General features: G+C 34.1%; 1 protein-coding gene across 1 annotated transcript in view; it reads left to right on the top strand.

Moving 5' to 3' along the window:
• The first annotated feature begins 2168 nt into the window (after positions 1-2168).
• Positions 2169-19557, top strand: part of LOC118806514 — a 63534-nt gene continuing 46145 nt past the window's right edge. The window contains exons 1-2 of the mRNA XM_036567944.1: positions 2169-2312; positions 8852-9092. Of these exons, the coding sequence (XP_036423837.1) occupies positions 2169-2312; positions 8852-9092 (385 nt within the window). The remainder of the gene's footprint in view (positions 2313-8851; positions 9093-19557) is intronic.

The following is a 19557-nucleotide window of genomic DNA, read 5'->3' as shown; positions in this document are numbered from 1 at the left end:
TAACAAAGGCCCTGTATGGTTAGACAGCTGAAGACTTGTATAACAGGAGAAAGGCCTAAAATTCCACTTTCAAATTCACCTTTTTTCAGCTTTTCTGATGTATTAAATTACAGTTCTTTGAACATTACTGAACATGCACTTAACACACATTTACAGAATATTATATACAGACTTCTCTGTTGAGACAAAACCTTGTATCTCAATTTTTGTCATTTTTGCTTTTTTGCATCATTTGAAGATTCCATTTGCCCCTTACAGTATGTTAAAAATTTATAATGAATGGAAAAGTAATGACCTAATATCCTATTTTCTTAACTTCCACTAACTGTTAAGATTTTTCTGCTTTTTCTGTAAAGTTTCTATTTTTGAGATACAGTCATACTCAGAAGTGTTTGTAAGCTTTTTCAGTCTTGTCTTTAGCAAGTGAAATGCTGCTCAGTGCAGTTCAGTTCAGCTAACTGACTTGATATTTGAAGAACATTCTGAGCATTCAGAGCACTGAAAACTCCACAGTTAATATAAGCCACGCCCTCTGCCTCATTTCATTTAACTCAGTTTTACAGCAACATTTAGTGTTTCCTTCATGCACAGCAAGGGGGCCCAACGGGACCTCCTAGGCCTTTAAAGAAGAAGATGCTTGCTGTATTTAAACCTGTAAATATAGTAGCAACACTCTTACTTTTGTTTACATTTTGGTTGGAAACAAAAAGGTTAAATTCTTGAAATGTCCAATGGAAAATTGTGCAGTAACATTTGTTTTGCACCACAGCATCTCACTATACAGCGAAATGAGCTTCTCCATTGGTTAGGACTTGAGGAGCTGGACTGAAGGCTTAACATATCAGAATAACTGGTTAACAATGATTTTCCAACAAGTGGATCTGATGTAGTGAGAAAAATGTCACTCTAGGCCTTTTGAAAGTTACAGTTGTATCACTGACTATAAATACAAGCAGTCGACTGTCTAAGCTTAAGTCAGAAAACGATGGTCTCTTTACTGAAACAGTCACTGTAGAACGGCTACATACAAAGAAAATTATATGTCTATATTTCTGTTACATTCTTCAAATATTAACATGGATTGTTTTATATAAGATTCAAATGTTCAGGCTGGATCTATAGCAAAAATATCCGGTGAACTGCCTTTAGCTTAGCGTTAACTTACTACTAAGAACTCTATAGGGGTGCTAGTAGAAATCAGCACTAACATAATGCTGTCCTTCCCCTGATTTTTCACCAGGTTTAGGTATTAATGGCCAGAATTGAAGGCCTACTGCTAATAGTCATGGCTCCTCACTGATGAAATATATAATGTTCAGCCTAATTGTAAATAATTAGTTCATTCATTAATTTACCTTCTATGTCCAAAATTTGGTGGACACCTGCACATGCAATGTTTCTTCTAAAATGAAGGGTATTAATAGGGATTTTCTCCACCTTTTCTGCAGTAACAGCCTCTACTGTTCTGGGAAGGCTTTACACCAGAAATTGGAACATTGCTATGATGATTTGATTGCATTCAAGAGTGTGAACATGGAGGTTTTAAAAGCTATCACCTTATCAAGGTGCACCTTAAAGTAGCTGAATTCACTACACGGGCATATGTATTCATATGCATAATGTTTTGAGAGAGCATTTTTTTTTATTATTATTATTACTTTCTAAATATGACATTTTGTGGAACTACTTATAATAAAGCTCAAATAGTTTTAAAGGAGGTCAGGGGAATTCTGATGGCCAAACATGAGTCAAACAAGAAAGAAATAAAGAAAAAAAGAATTGTGATATTTGGCAGCCAATGAGCTTAATCTCTTGAGCCCAGCCCACTAATATAGTGTGGTGCTGTTGCTTCCTTTCCAGTTTGTTTCAAATAAGAACAGCTTCTTTTTTATGCAATGGCTCCAATTTGCTGGCTCATTTTACATCTCTACATGATATGTAAGTTTATGAACTCCATTCCTTCATTGATTTAGCTCTTATAGATCCTGCTCAAGCTGTGGATCTTTCTAAGGCATCATTTGTTAAAGTTTAAAGCGTTAAAGTTTGGGTTTGGTACAAGCAAAGAATGGGACAGGAACCTCAGGAAGTGGCGGCAAAGCATGAGCAGCACTTCGCTGCCACTAGAAGGCCTCTCAGGTTGGCTGCCTAAGTGACTCTACATCGCGGCTATGTGGCTGCCTTGGCCGGCTGCTTGGGTGATGCTTCATTGCACCTATGAGGCTGTCTGGACTGGTGGTGTTTGGCTGCAGGAATGCTACCCCTTCATGGCTAAGGACATTTTCGTCTTTCAAGGCTTCCCAGGCCAGCCTCCTGTGTGATGCCTCGTAGTTGCGGTGTGAGACTAAGGGCTCCCCGTGCCTAGGGACTTTTTCTGGGCCAGCTAAGTGACTCTATACCCCTGTGTTCTGTGTTATGTATTTTTGATTATTATATTTTATAATATTTTATAATAAATTGCAATCTAAGGCCACCCTTTACTCAAACAAAGGGAGACTGAATAAATCAAAATGTTCATATATTCATTTGCAATATATGAAAAATACATTGTCTACAAGGATGAAAGTAGTTAAAGGTAAGTACACTTCCACAGCACAACCAACACAATTGTACATTGTTTATTCTACAATTAAAACCTTCACAGGCAGATATTGGGGGCTCCTTATACATGACTACTTCTCTATAGAGAGCTTATAACAGAGGCTGTTAAAGATATAACCAAAACTACTGATAAGAGCTCACCCAGAGCCCAGAGCACTTTTTGTGGCCAAACAGATCAAATCAAGCAGACAGAAAGAACCATGTGACTTTTACCAGCCAATGAGCTTCAGTGTAAGAACCCAGCAAGCTAATGCAGTTTGATGCTTTTTCTACATCCTTGCCTACATATTTACCTTCAAGTTATAACTGTTGCTTTGAACAGACATGATAACTTTGGCATGCAACACTCTGGTGGTGTTATGTTTATTTTCATTTGAAGCATTACATATGTTACTGTAACTGATTTTGATTGTAATGTCGAGAAAAAAAAAATAAAACAAATCAAACCCTTTTGCAATGGGATAGTAATGCAAAGTACTGAAGTCCTGATTGTAAATGTGTGTAGTTGTTTTTGACAACTTGCTGTGGTTCCACATAATGAAGCCATGTTTATATACTGTACTGCTGTGAAGAAATAAAAGTGTGTTTAATGTGTAAATATTTGAAATGTGCTTGTTAAGTAATTTTAATGAAAGGTTTTAGCTTTACAATGATGTGAAGAATTTCTTACATAAAATAAAACAATATCAGAAATTAAATAAAATGGATTAATGAAGTAATAAAACATTTAATTGCAACAAAATTTAGTATAACACTGTATTTTACATGAATATAGTTTTTCTCTTATTTTTTTATTTATTTATTTGTTTGCATGTTCGTTTACATGGATCCATGTATTACAGCTGTAAGACAAACAATATAAACATGGTTAGATTTAGAAAACGCAGATTCTTATTGAAGCCTGTCTTCTGTAGTTTGTGATGGAAAGTAAAAAGGTCATTTTCCACAAGTTCTAACTACACACAACTGTGTATCATCACTGTTAGGACAAAACTTTAAATCTCCATTTTTGTTTAATTTTGTGCATATTTTGAAAACTCATGCAGTAATTTTAATTTTGATTAAATCACAAATCATCAGACTGTAAAATTATTTTGTAAATTTCACAGTTTGAGTTAGTAACTAATTAAAATAAAATAATAATTAAGTAATACATCTAAGTATAAGTAGAACATAAACAAGAAAAGTAGTTAAAAAGAAAAGTCAGAATGTTTATTTTTTTATTTTTGTTTAATAATGTACTTCTAATCAAACTTTGTTACAGTGTATAGAATTATATTCATGTTATGGCTGAAGGTAATCAGAGACAATTAAACCTCTCTAATAGTATTACTGAAAACCAAAACAATTCTACATCCTTTTTGTACAATTAATCAGGTCTTCAAACCTTCACAGGCAGATATTCTGAGCTCCTCATATTTAACTGCTTCTCTGTAGAGCTGATAACAGAGACTATGACAACCACAACTACTGATAAGAGCTCACACAGAGCCCAGAGCACTTTCTGTGGCCAAACAGATCAAGTCAAGCAGACAGAAAGAACCATGTGACTTTTACCAACCAAGCAGCTTCAGTACAAGAACCCAGCAAGTGAATGCAGTTTGATGCTTTGGTCAGTAACAGCCTTTAGAATATTTGCTTTCAAATTGCAACCGTTGTTTTTGTGATAATGGATCCAGCTGTGATTATCATCTTACTTCTCTACAGAATTGGCAAGTTTCATAAAGTTACCATACAAAAATTGTTTTTGTTTTTATTATTGTTAAATATGTCCAACCAAGTTTTCCTTTTTGACTTGACTGAACTTTGTTTTACAGATTCTGCTCGTGCAGTGAGAAATTCAGAGTCATTGATCATCTCAGCTGTGCCCACTGAAGCGGTCACTCTCACCTGCACATTTGTAGATGACCCAAATAAAGATGTTAGGATGTGGTACAAACAAAGACTCGAGCATGCTCCACTGGAAGTGGAATCAAAGTTAGGAGACAAGCCGGCTGTGTTCACAAATAAACTAGATAAATCAAGATTTAAACTCAACAAAATTGTGAGTGGCAGTTATCTTGCCTTTTCATTGTAAATACTGATACAGGTTTTACCAGAGGCCATTTAAAATATATTTTTGCTGTTGCTAGTGATATCCGTATTATAATGTTGCAAATATCCATAAATTATCACAATCACACTCTAGATTCATAATAGAACACTGTTATCTCACAGTTATTGTGTTGTAATACTTTTTATCCAGTGATGTCACTGTTACTGCTGAATACAAATACTTACACTGTCTATATTATGTTTTATATAGGACAGGTAAGCATTTCAGTGCTCCAGACTCCAGTACAGGGGTCAGTTTCTCCAAGAGAGTTGGTCACTCTGCAGTGCACAGTCCTCTCTGAGATCAGAGCAGCAGAACTCCGAGTGCTCTGGTTCAGAGCTGCTGCAGGAAAATCCTTTCCTGAAATCATTTACACTCATCAGAACAGCAGCAGCCGTCAGTGTGAGATCAGCTCTTCTACACAGCTCTGTGTACAACTTCTCCAAGAACATCCTCGACCAGCACCATACTGGAACTTACTACTGCGCTGTGGCTGCTTTTTGGGAATGGAATATCAGTAGAACTGAGTAAGTTTGTTTCTGTGTACTACACTGCATTTGTCTATTACATTTAAATTGTGTAGATTTACTCAAAGTGATTTAATGTGTAAAGCTTCATTGTAAATAAAATTTCTCAGATTTCTTTACAGTGGTGTTGATATGAACCAGAGGTCATGATATCAGCCGCACAAAATTTATTTACTACCTACAATCATCAGAGAAGCTAGATATATATTTTTCTGAACATTTACTAATAAGTACTAACGTAATGTGAAGAAAAAAAAATGCTGAATCAGATTTTTTTTTCTTTTTTTGTTGTGGGAAGGTAGTGACCTGGTAGAGGCATTAAACACTTCAAATCTCTGATTCTTATTATCAGCACTGTGTGCAATTCTGTCTGTACTGTAAGAGACAAAGGTACAGCAGCTTTGGGTGCAGACCGATCACTAAATATAGAACATTGACATAAATTTCAAGCTAAAAAATGTTAGATGGAAAATGATTTTTGTGGCTTGAACTGCTGTATTCATGTATACAATATGTTTATAATTCCTGTCTTACAGAAGATCCTTTAGGTCCTGTAATGCTGACTCTGGCAGTTTTCTCTGCAGTGTGTGTGTGGCTGTAATCTGCGCTCAAACCATTTTAATTCATAAACTGAGAAAATCCGAACACGGTGCTGGTGGTAAGTGTTCATTATGAGATGCAGCTGAACATTTTAATAGAAAGAAAATAGAAAATAGTGATAATACTTACTAATACGTTTAGCCTCATTAAACTGTATTTGCAAGTGACTGTGAAGTTTTATCTCTACAGACAAAGTTCAGGAGGGGGCTGTTAATGAGAGGACCACCAGACAGGTACTCTTTATATACTTACTCTTTAAAAATGCATTTTAGTTTCTACTGAGAATCTGATATGATTCAAATTTCTTCAATTAAGAAATCTGCCTATTTCTGTTTGAAGCTTTTAGTGATGATGGACAATAAAGACAATTTTGATTTTTAAGTTATAAGTTTAACATGTGGAAAAAACATACCATCTTAGACTTTTTGCATAAGCCACATTTTATGTTTTTATAATATTTATAATTTGGGCCAGGGGTGCCCAAACTTTTGCAGATGACCATGTCTTGTTATGCAAATTGTTGAGCCAGAATTATCATCTAAATTTATATCTTATTAAAAGATAATTATTAGCATTTCATTCCTATAGGCTCTATAGGCTCTATAGGCTCCACACAGAGTCAGCTGATTTCTGGAGTTCATTAGTTTAGAGTTAATAAGAGTTTATGTGTTCTGTGTTAAAGTGTTAAAGAATTTGCCCATCTGTTACCCATATTCTAAAGTAAAGAAAGATAATTTTATGGACCTTTCCAAGTCAGAAACATTCAACCTTGAAATATTTTTAGATTCAGCACAATTTAACCACCAAATGTGGATTTTTAATAATATTTAAATAATATTTAAATATTATTTCTTAAAATAAAATGTTAAGAAGAGGAAAGATTGGGCCCATTTTTTCTGACCTTTCTTCCCCGATTATTTTAAAACACATTCTTTTTGGTCTTTTTTTCTGCCATTGATGATTCACAGTCCATATGTGAAGATAAATCTGCTATTGCTGTAAAAATACCATCCAGACTTTTGGGTAGTTATCATGTGGTTACCAAGCATATTACTAGAGATAAAAGAATGAAAAAACACTATTATAACTATCACAATACACATAAGTAATTATATGACTAAAAAATGAAGCTGATACATGTGTGTTTACATAAACTGTAGTAGTCAAATATGTCTGTGACAGAGAATACATCTCTAGTAGTTGTTAATGTGTAATTACACAGTTATTAGAGAGCCTACATATAAAGTGGGCCTTTATTTTATTTACTATTTGTACATTTGACTTTTTTTTTAAGTTCTTATAAGCAGACTTTAATATTAAGTCCTCTAGTTTGCCATTAGAATGTACAAAAGCTTGTTGTTACCAGTAGGAGGCAGTGTGATCATTGGCTGTGTTCTGGGTATCTACTGTGGTTTCATAGTTCTTTCCTCTCAGACTTGAGAGACTATAGTGAATATAAGCCACGCCTTCTGCCTCATCATGTCATTTTAACCCTGTTTTATAGGAACTTTTCATACAGGACTCTGACTTACTCTGAAAATACTTATCTCAGTATCCTGAATATTATTCTACATCTGCTCAAACATTTTTATTAATGACTGAAAGTATTTTTAGTCATCCAGTGCTGTGGACAATGTATATCAGAAGAATATGTGAGATATGTTTGCAGTTATATTAATTTATTTTTATAATTTTGGTCATGTTTTTAAATCTCCCAACTATAAGACAAATTCCACCTATGTTCAAAGTTTCTGAGTGGTTAAGTTGTTGAGAAGTTAGTTAAGGTTAGTTTGAAAATGTTGGTCAGGACATCATCTCACATGGAATGATATTAAAAAGTTGACTAATGTGTTTGTTTTCCTTTTATTTTGATTTTAATGCATTATTTTTGGCCATCTCCAAAAAGAGTATAGACAAATTACAGCTAATGTTCAACTTTTGTTTATTACATTACTTGATATTTTGACAGTGATTTATAAATGTTTTCCTGAACTGCAGTTTCATGTTTCTTTCAAATCGATTATTATTGCATCTTTTTAACATATACATTTGTTATTACTTTAGGGCTTTTTTGGGGACTTCCCATGTACCACTCCACCATGAATGTGATTTAATAAATGCACTTTAGACCAAAACATTATTTCAAAACTACAGTAGAAAAACTATAAATGTATTTGTTACCATTTCATGTAGTAACTTTCTGCTGGAGAGAGGCTTAAGAGGTTTTTTATAAGAGGCCAAGGAACTTCTTGTGGCCAATCATGAGTGAAAAGAAGAGCAGACAGAAAAAAATACCCTTTTGACAGCCAATGAGCTTAATCTCCTGAGCCCAGCTAATACAGTGAGTTGGTGTTGACAATTACTTCCTTTCCAGTTTGTTTCAAATAAGAACAGCTTCATTTTAAAGCAATGGCTCTGATTTGGATGCTGGTTTTACATCTCTACATGATACGTAAGTTATCGTTATTTTTATTTTTCTGGACCCTCAGTAAGATTTTAGTTTGGGGTTTATTGTTTACTGTGTGTATTGAAATGTCATCTGCTATTGTCTTTATCAGCTGAGCTCTCATCTGATTCTGTCTTATAGATTCTGCTCAAGCTGTGGATCTTTCTGAGGCATCGTTTACAACTTTACAACAATAGAAAACTTTAACCAAATGTGTTTTTATGGTTTACTTTATTACATTCAATCTTTTATAAGAAGTGAAGTCAATTACACTGACACAGCATTGGATTTGTTGTGTGTATATTGTGGTTATAATTAAAAAGTATTATGTGTATAAATGTTCATTTTTAACACAATACCCCATTTATAGTGCTACAATATTTCTGCATTTTGAAAAGAAATGTAATCTTTAATAATTCACTCCTAATGTGTGCTTTATAAGTCCATATATTCCTATATCTTACAATGTCTCAATTACACTGACCAGGTCATCCACAGTTAAACATTTCGGTGCTCCAAACTCCAGTATGGTGGTCAGTTTCTCCAGCAGGGTCAGTGAATCTGTTGTGCACGGTGCTCTCTAAGATTGGAGCAGAAGATCTCCGAGTGCTCTGGTTCAGAGCCACTGCAGGACAATCCTTTCCTGAAATCATTTACACTCATCAGAACAGCAGCAGCCGTCAGTGTGAGATCAGCTCTTCTACACACAGCTCTGTGTACAACTTCTCCAAGAACATCCTCGACCACCACCATACTGGAGCTTACTACTGTGCTGTGGCTGCTTGTGGGAAGATCCTTTTTAGCAATGGAGCATTAGTACAACTGAGTAAGTCTATCTCTGTGCTTTGTGTTGTATGTCTTTCTGCGTACTTCTAGGCACCTGTGCAGTATATGTGTGTTAGTGTTTGTATATTTTTTATTTATTTACATTTGGCCTCAATTCAAAGTTTGTAAGAGCAATAACATACCACAAAAGAAACTAAGAGTGCTATAGAACAATAAAGAAGGAATGACATTCTAACAATGATTTGGGCTTCAAAGTCGATGATATGTATCAGCATCAAAACAGACAATGAAAAAAATATGACAGAAAGGGGTTTTGTAACTGTAAGACCATAGATCATAAACCTTTGATGCACTATAGTGATTACTTTATAGTTTTGAACCCAAAACGATGTCGCACCTGTTAATCTGAGATGAAAATTAAGAAAAGTTCCACTGAGCGATTTAATGTGAAATAGTTCATTGTAGAGAAACTTACTTACTCAGATTTCTTTACGGTGGTGATGATTTCATTTACTAACCTAGACCACCAGTCGAACTACATGTTATCTGAATTTTACTAAATTTCACTTGTCTAATGTTGGCAATAATAATAATAATAAAAAAAAAAAGTTGAACCGAATTTTGTGGTATGTGGGGGTTATTGACCTGTTAGAGGCATTAAACACTTCAGATCTCTGGTTCTTATCATCTGCACTGTGAACAATTCTATCTGTACTTTGAGCAGTGCAGCAGCTTGGGGTGGAAAATGATTGGGAAATAACAGAATATTAACAAAATTCATGCTAAACAGATGGAAAATGTATTTTCGTGGCTTGAACTTTGTATTCATGTATACAGTATGTTGGTAATTTCTCTCTTACAGAAGCTCCTGTAGATCCTGTAATGCTGACTCTGGCAGTTTTCTCAGCAGTGTGTGTGGCTGTAATCTGCGCTCAAACCATTTTAATACATGAACTCAGAAAATCTAAATGCCGCGCTGGTGGTAACTGTTCATTATGAGATGCAGCTGAACGTTTTAATAGAAAGAAAATAGTGATAATAATTAATAATAAGTTTACCCTCATTAAACTGTATCTGAAAGTAATAGTGATGTTTTATCTCCTCTACAGAGAAAGTTCAGGAGGGGGCTGTGAGTGAGAGGACCACCAGACAGGTACTGTTTATACACTTTTCTACTGAGAATCTAATATGATTGAAATTTCTTCAAGTGACAAATCTGCCTGTATCTGTTCTCAGTGCAATATATATATATATATATATATATATTATCTTTTGCCATAAAATGTGATTTTTTATGTGATAAATTTAGCAAATAAACAGAAATTATGCCTTAAAATGCACAGAAGGTTGTTCTCTGTAGAGAATGTGAACTACCTCATCTGTAGATTACTGTTATTATAACACTGTAACACTAACTGTAACAGTAAATATTATATAAATTAAATATTAGTTAAGTATAACACCCATACTGTATTTTTAGCTATACTTTTGGAAATTCTTATCTAATAATGTGCATTATTTTTTTTACATGGGTCATCTGTCCAGGGCAGCCAAACTTCTACAAACAAATATACCTTGTTATGCAAAGTGTTAAGCATAAAAACACCTAAATTCACATCTTATAAATATATACTTGGCAACATTATATATATATATACATTATTATTTTTTTTATTTATTTTTTTCTATAGGCTCTACATTATGTCAGATACTTTCTGGGCTATAATATTTTAATGAGTGTCTAACACTTAAGTAATTGATCCATAAGTATATTTGTAGTTATCACAAATTGAAGGCTAAAAAGTGCAAAATAAATTTTAAATAATTAGTCAATTTGTGACTCATAACATACAAGTTGGAAATACTGTTTGAAATTAGTCGTCAGATGTGTATTTAGTCTAACTTCATTTTTAACTTTAACTTTATTTAAATATCTAATTCATGCATTAAGTATGCATGAACATGCATGAACATACATCATGAAATGGAACATTATGCCTGAAACTGATAAAATTAAGAGGAATAAAATGTAACTGATATTACACTAATAAGAGGGTAGATGTCATTTTCATATGAAGGTCTTAACAAACTGTTTATTATGCATTACAAACATTTTTTGCTCTGTTTCATGCTGGAGAACCTATAATAACTTTTTAAACAGTACATACATCAAAGAGTAAAACATTTTACCTTCTATAGCAAAGTGACTTGGCATTTGGCTCTTTGGCATTCATTCAGTAACATTAACTAGCCCAGCAAATACTGTCCAAGTTTATATGCATTTTTCAGTAAATGATGATGTTTATTTCCTACAGGAACAGAACACTGAGAACCTGCATTACGCTGCCATCCACATCAAAGAGAAGAAAGCCAAGGGTGGGAGGGCGAAGAGAGAACAGCCTGAAGACATTGTGTACTCTCAAGTGAGAAGCTCCAAAGCAGCTGCTCAGCACTCACATCGCTAGTGTACTAAGATGATCATGAGTGAAGATTTGGACCTTTTCACACCTCAAATGAGCTCCAGTCTTTTATCTGTAACTGTTTATTTTTTGTTAGGTGAGTTTTCTGCTGATTGAAATGAAGTCTCAGTTCTCTGAAGGACGATGTGAAAACTCAGCTTTAGAGTGTGGCCTGTGCAAAAGTAATGGAACTCCCTATATTATCTATTTTTTTCCTGTTCTGTGTTGTGTTCATATGTATTCACAAGAAAATCAACAAAGCCTGTCATTTTATCTGGAGTGTTTAAACTTTTGCGTATGACTGAAACCTATTTTTTTTTTTTTTTGATAGGTTGGTTTGTATTGTTACAACAAGTGCTGTTTCAATGACAATTTCAAATTAAAGACATCATGCATTTCTTGTGTGTGATGTTCTCCATAACTCATCATAACACTTCATTACTCTTTATAACTCTTCATTCTTCATGAAAGATCCTGCTTGTTTCATGTTCAGAACCAACTATTTTACTATTAGTAATACTTTCAGAATACACTGAGCTATCAATACTGCAAAAGCACATAATAATAACTAAAGAATTTTCAGTGTTTTCATGTAAAATGTAGAACAAAAATGATAAGCATCTTCAAAAAGTATATAACACAGTGTGATACACATTAATCACATGTTAACATTCATACATATTAGTGGTGTTGCATTCATTTTAATTAATTGATTGATTAATTAATTGATTAATTGATTGATTATTTGAATGCTGGGGGTGGGGGGTGTACACATTGATATTCCAGATTTAAATAAGTCCATGTATGTTGCTGTTTTCTCTTCAATGCAGATTTCAGCTGGTTCAGTTGGTCATTTAGAGTTAAAGAATATTTACATCTGCACAATAAATACTTATTTATCTCATTTTAGCTAGTTATGTTAATACACTGTCATGAACCCAAACAAAGTTTTGGCTTTAAACCATTCTGAAATATGATGGAAACAGCACATATCTTTAAAATAAACATTTATGTAATTCATCAAATGACTGTTGTATTACACTATTATAAAAGCAATGTCTAGATTACCAGTTTGTAATTTCACTGTACCTACAGAACAGCTACACCGTACACCTTTTAAGGTGTAACTTTACACCGTACACCTTTTAAGGTGTAACTTTAACACAGTTGCTGTAATGTTTTAGAATATTTCAGTTGTAACATAGGCAAAGTGATCAAATCAATTAGATCAATACTGATTTCACAGTATTACACAAAGAGAAATCTGCTTTTGCTGTGAAAATACCATCCCATTACAGAATGGCTTAAATCCAGAATTTTGGTTAAGTTACTATGTCACAACATATCACTACAGATAAAAATAAAGAAAAAATACTAATCTGAGTCTAATCTGTACTAATTACACAGTTATTAGAAGCGCTAAACATAAAATGGTGATTTGTTTTGTTTCCTTTTTTTAGCTTTAATTTTCTGAAGTTCTTGTAAGCAGACTTCAATATTAAGTCCTCAAGTTTGCCATTACAATGTACAAAAGCCTAAAGTTACCAGTAGGAGGCAGTGTGATCATTGGCTGTGCTCTGGGTATCTATTGTGGATTCATAGTTCTTTCCTCTCAGACTTGAGAGACTATAGTGAATATAAGCCACACCTTCTGTCTCATCATTACATTTAACCGTGTTTTACAGGAACATTGTCTGTCATACAGGACTTTGACTTGGTCATTCTAAATTACGTATCTCAGTATCCTGGATATAATTCTGTGACTGCTCAAAAAATGTTATTGATGGCTGAGAGTATTCTTTGTTTACTATTGTGGACAATATTATACTGGATTTGAGATATTTATTACATTTTGTGAAGTTATTTTTGCAATTTGTCTTGTTTTTCCAAAATACCAACAATAACAAAAACGTTTGTTGGTTCACTGTGGAGAAACTTATCAAATCGGATAACAGTGCCAGTTTTGACATGGTCTGAATTAAAGGCCTAGCTCTAATAGTCACGGCTCTCCACTGATAAAATTTAGAATGTTTTGGCTTTTTATAAATAATTAGCCCATTAAATAATATTTTGTATCTGTCTAAATGTTTCTAGATACCTGCTCATACAGTGTTCATTACAGCTCATACTGAAATGAAGGGTATTAATAGGGAGTTTGTCCTCCTTTGCTGCAGTAACAGCCTCTACTGTTCTGTGAAGGCTTTACACTAGATGTTGGAACATTGCTGTGAGAATTTGATTGAATTTGTTTGAATCAACAGGAACATTAGTGAGGTCAGGTACTGAAGTTGGATGATCAGTTTTGGATCATTCCAACTCATCCCAAAGCATTGGCAGGAGCGCCACCACCCAAGAGAACATGGTTGCACTGCTCCACAGCCAGTGCTAGGCTTTATACCCTGCTAGTCAGTTCTTGATATTGGACATGGTGACCGTAGCCTCATGTGACCAAAACTGCTTACAATAGTCCTGAAATACCTTTTAAAGAGGCCAGGGGACTTCTTGTGGTCAAACATTGGTTGAACAGGAAGCAGACAGAAAAAAAAAAAAATGTCTGACAGCCAAAAAATGTCTGGCAGCCAATGAGCTTAATCTCCTGAGCCCAGCCTTCTGATACAGTGTGGTGCTCTTGCTTCCTTTGCAGTTTGTTTCAAATACGAACAGCTTCTTTTGTGGTCATGGCTTCAATTTAGATGATAATTTTACATCTCTATGTGATATGTACGTTTATGAGCTCTTTAAAAAATGACCTTAAATTAATTTAAATTTTTGGTCTTATTGTTTGTGCTACTTACTCCTGTTTTCTTTATCAATTAAGCTCTGGTCTGATTCTATCTTATAGATTCTGCTCAAGCTGAATCTTTAATTTTTCTGAAGCATCATTCATCTCAGCTGAGTCTGGAGAAAATGTTACTCTACGCTGCAAATTCATGGTAAAGTCTGATCAAAGCATTGGTTTTGGTACAAACAAAGAGCAGGACAGGAACCTCAGGAGGTGGCAGTGTAGTTAAAGGGAAAAAAGCCCACAACTTCATCAAACAGATTCAAAATCAACCAGAGTTTTTCTCTGACTATTGAAAAAACTAATAAAGCTGATGAAGGAATGTACTTCTGTGGAAAAGGAGATGAGAACTCCATTACATTTTCTAATGGCACATTCTTAGCCGTGACAGGTAATTATTAGCTTAGTGTTTTTTAGGTAATTAACATAGACATCTTTAGAATAACTTCACAACAACTGAAAACTCTAATTATATGTTAGTATGACCTTTTTTACACTAATTATTTTATAAGATATGAAGTCCGTTTGACATTGTGTTGCATTTAATTATTGTGCTCATACTGTGCTTATGCATATAATGTTAATGTACCACGTACCTAAACATCAACTTATTAACAAAGCATAATGTATATAGTGCTACAATATTGCTGCATTTTGAAAACAGTCTTACTCTTTAATAGATTACAGCCTATTTAAAATTAACAAGCCAATATGCTCTAAAATCTTACAGTGTCTTTATTATATTGGCCAGATAAACCTCAGTTAAACATATCAGTGCTTAAAACTCCAGTACAGGGGTCCGTTTCTCCAGGAGAGTCGGTCACTTTGCAGTGCACGGTCCTCTCTGAGATCAGAGCAGCAGAACTCCGAGTGCTCTGGTTCAGAGCTGCTGCAGGACATTCAATTCATAAACTGAGAAAATCTGAACACCACACTGGCGGTAAATGTTTATTATGAGATGCAGGTGAACATATTATTAGATGGAAAACAGGAAATAATATTAATACTTACTTATAAGTTAACCCTCATTAAACTGTATCTGAAAGTAATTGTGAAGTTTTATCTCCTCTACAGAGAAAGTTCAGGAGGGGGCTGTGAGTGAGAGGACCACCAGACAGGTACTCTTTATGCACTTATTCTTTAAACTACATTTGAGTTTCAACCAGCAACAAATCTGCTCATTTCTGTTCTCAGTGCTCTGTTTACAGCTGAACTAGCAAATTACTCTGTAAAGCTCTTTTTCAGATAGTTGGTGTAGATAATAAAATGTACAGATAATCCCACACAGTTATCACAGTGTCAAGTTAAGTGAAATGAGAATATGATAAACACTCTGATATTTGATATACAAAAGTTTGGACACCCCGTCAAGTTCCTGTTAAAGTTCTTGTTAATTTTCTGAGTCAGCATTAGTTACCACATCCTCTAAAAGGAGTAAACTTAAATCTGGCATTTTCTGCTCATTTCAGGGCACAGTTTCTAAATAGGTCCAAAAATAAAACTGTGTCACAACTTTTGCACAGGTTACATTTTAGTTATTTATTTATTTTGTTAATATTTTACTCAGTTGTTTATTTTCAATGTATTAAGCAAATAAACAGTGATTCTGCTTTATGGAACATTTATTTTCATTCAAAAAGCAACAAAACTTTTAATTTGACCAAGGGCACCCAAACTTTTGCATATGACTGTCCTTTCTTATGCAAATTATTGAGCATTAATTTTCATCCAAATTTACATCTGATTAGTTCATAATTGGCATGTAATAGTATGTAATTAATCTCTAATACTTTAAAATGAGTTTCATTACTGCCAAAGCAGAGTTTTATTCTTCTCTAATTAGAGACTAAACAACTTTTCAGTCAATCAATTTGTGATCCATCTTCTAAAATAAAGATCATTTCATTGATTTTTTGGGCAGCCATAAAACATGAAAGCTAGAAATATTTTAATGTTCAGTGTAATTTAAAGCCAAAAGATAAATTGAAAATACAATATAGATACAAATAAGTTTTGGGGTTTTTTGCAGGTTTTCTTGTTTGTTATGTTAAGATGACTGAATGAATCAGTGAATAGGAAAGGCCAACAAAACTGGAGCTGTTTGACATTGACTTGAAGTAGCCCAGCAAATACTGTTATTTATTAGTAACAGTTTTATTTTTTTATTTTTTTGCAAATACAATAACTGGCCTTTTCTATATCTATTTTTCAGTAGATGATGTTTATTTCTAACAGGAACAGAACACTGAGAACCTGCATTACGCTGCCATCCACATCAAAGAGATGAAAGCCAAATTTGGGAGAGTGAAGAGAGAACAGCCTGAAGACATTGTGTACTCTCAAGTGAGAAGCTCCAAAGCTGCTGCTCAGCACTCACATCGCTAGTTTCCTAAGATGATCATGAGTGAAGATTTGGACCTTTTCACACCTCAAATGAGCTCCAGTCTTTTATCTGTCACTGTTTATTTCTTGTTAGGTTAAAATAAATCATACATTGTGGCATCTAATATGTTTTGTTTTTGTTTTTACAATATATTAAACTTGGGCATCAAAGTCATTGAGATGTATCAACAAGAAAATGTGACAGGAAACAGATGTAAAAAAATAAACAATAAAAATCTGTGGAAAACACCTTTAAAGTACAGGAACCATTTCTTAACTTATATATTAACTTATTTTAACATAGAGAATGAACAAAACATGTCATTTGACTGGAAGTGCCCAAACATTTACATATGACTGTTTTATCAAAAAACATTATGAGTAATTTTCATATAACAGATTACAAAATGTGTACTAATTCACGTCAGAATGAATAAAATTTAAAAAAGCATACATTTATTTTTACTGGGGGTATTTAGACTTTTACAGATGGCTGTATATACACTTGTTAGTGATTCAGCTTCAGACAAATAGCTGATGACCAATTAATCATGTTATCTGTTGGATGATTTGTATTGCTACAGCAGGTGATATTTTAATGACAACTTAAAATTAAAGATCAAAAAAATCAAATTTATTTAATGGCCATGTGTGGTGTTCTTCATAACTGCTTGTTTTAAATTGAGGATGAATAATTTTCTTATGAATAACACTTTTTTTTTCAAAATACAGTGAGCTATACATATCATGAAAGCTTTAAAATTAGCAGGGTTATATTTACTTAATTTCAATGTCTAAGAAAATTATATATAATATTGGTTTGAATCCTGAAATGTCAAAATTATATTCAAAAAAGACCAAAACGACACGCACACCCTCCTCTTCTAAAACATATCATACAGTATGTTACATTTTGTTGGCTATTAGAAACATGAAGTTCAGATCTACGTTGGGCATTCCCAAAACATTTGGCTTTGTTTGTATGGTCTCTGTCCATGGTCCTGAAACAGATTAATGTTGCTGTCCACAGTGCTGAAAATCACTGGTTTCATTTTTCAGAGCAGAAAACATTAATATCCTGCCTTTGGACTCTCTATTTGTAATGAGAGACATAGAAAAAATAAGTTTTGACACTGAAGATGTACTGCGCATTTGGCTGAGTGCATTTATAGATGGCTACAAGAAATGTTTGAATGTGCATATGTACTGAATGAGCAGTACAGGTGGAGTGACATTACTTTGGATAGAAAGTAGAGCATCAGAATCAGCAGGTGAAGCATGAGAAACTTAACAACATGCATTACCAGAGAACTTAATGTGGAAAGTAAAAAAAAGAAAATATATATATATATATATATATATATATATATATATATATATATATATATATATATATATATATATATCAAATATACTCAAGATGCATGCTATGCACTTAAATGCCAAAGGACAACCTATCTCTAATTAATCCCACCCCCTCAGGCCACCCATTAAAACCAAAATAATTTACCTCGAAAAAGTGCTGCTCCATAGCTGTGAGAGGAAAATAATAATAGCAGTTCTGTCCACTACCAAAAGGGGGTGCTCCCCACTCTTTGATTCTTAAGGCATCAACTGTTAAATCCTGAAGGTGGGAGGTGGAGCTACTGTCCACATGTTCCTCCTCTTGCCCAAAGGTTTCAAGACACCCCTTTTAATGAGTGAGTTGAGTTACTTTAAGGTGCACCCACTGCTGACTAAGGCATGTCACTGTTCAACCATGTAGTTTAAAGCCTTTCCAGAAGAGTAGAGGCTGTTACTGCAGCAAAGAGGGGCAAACTCCCTAAAAACATCTTTGATTTCAGAAGAAATGATGGGTGAGCAGGTATGAATAAACTCTCTATTAATGCCTACCAAGAGAAACATACAGGCCCACAACCATATATATGCTACCACAGGTCCACCAAAAAATGAAAAACAATTGGGATCCAGCCTGTAACTGAACACATATATAGTGGATCAAAATAGGTAGACATCATAAAGTGGCCAATAAGAATAAGTGCAAGCTAGATATATAAAATAAAGTAATGAGTGTACAGTAGCATATAAAGTTTTACATGTATCAATTTTTTCAAATATCTCAAAGTATGTATAGAACTATAGAGCTGTATAAATGAATAAAAAAAACAAAATATATATATATATATTTTTAGCAATAGAACACAGAGGGAGTGTGTTATCATGTAATAACATCACGGCTGTAATTTGGTCGCTGTAGATCATCACAGCCATGATGTTATACTCGATAACACATGACCTTGAGTGTTCTATTGCTTTTATACAACAGTTAAATAAATAAAGTAAGAAATAAATAAATTGGGCCGTGAACGCGGCATTTAATATGTTTTTATGTTAACAGTTCCTTCCGACAAATTATAGTTCCTTAACAAGCAGCTCATTGCTACTTCAGAGTAACGAGCTCTGCTCACTCGTTGCACAGCTGGCAGTTCGTTCTCCAGCTCCTTACACTAAATTCCAAAACTGTCATTACCACTGAGCAGGCTTTTTATTGCGGCAGTTTTATGGCTCGGTCCGATTTGGTCAGACTCTTAAGATGAGACTACACGTTTGGCAAATTGTATTCGGTTAATTTCTGGCTAATTTCAGGTTGTTTAGGTGTTCTTCATCTCACAGCTGGTGACTGAAAAGCTTGCTCAGTGGTAATGACAAGTTGGGAATTTAGTGTATTCTCATCTTCAGAGTCTGACCAAATCAGTTGTCGGTCAAATGTTGTCTTGAAAGTATCCATTTTCTGTTTGTGCACGAAGTAAGAAGTAAAAACGTTCAAATGGCTTGAGCATCTCCTACAGCTGTCAATCTTGTTGCTTAGCAACGGCGTCTTA

Source organism: Colossoma macropomum, unplaced genomic scaffold (genome assembly GCF_904425465.1).
Source record: "Colossoma macropomum unplaced genomic scaffold, Colossoma_macropomum, whole genome shotgun sequence".
NCBI lineage: Eukaryota > Metazoa > Chordata > Actinopteri > Characiformes > Serrasalmidae > Colossoma > Colossoma macropomum.
This window is presented reverse-complemented; position numbering and strand designations above follow the sequence as displayed.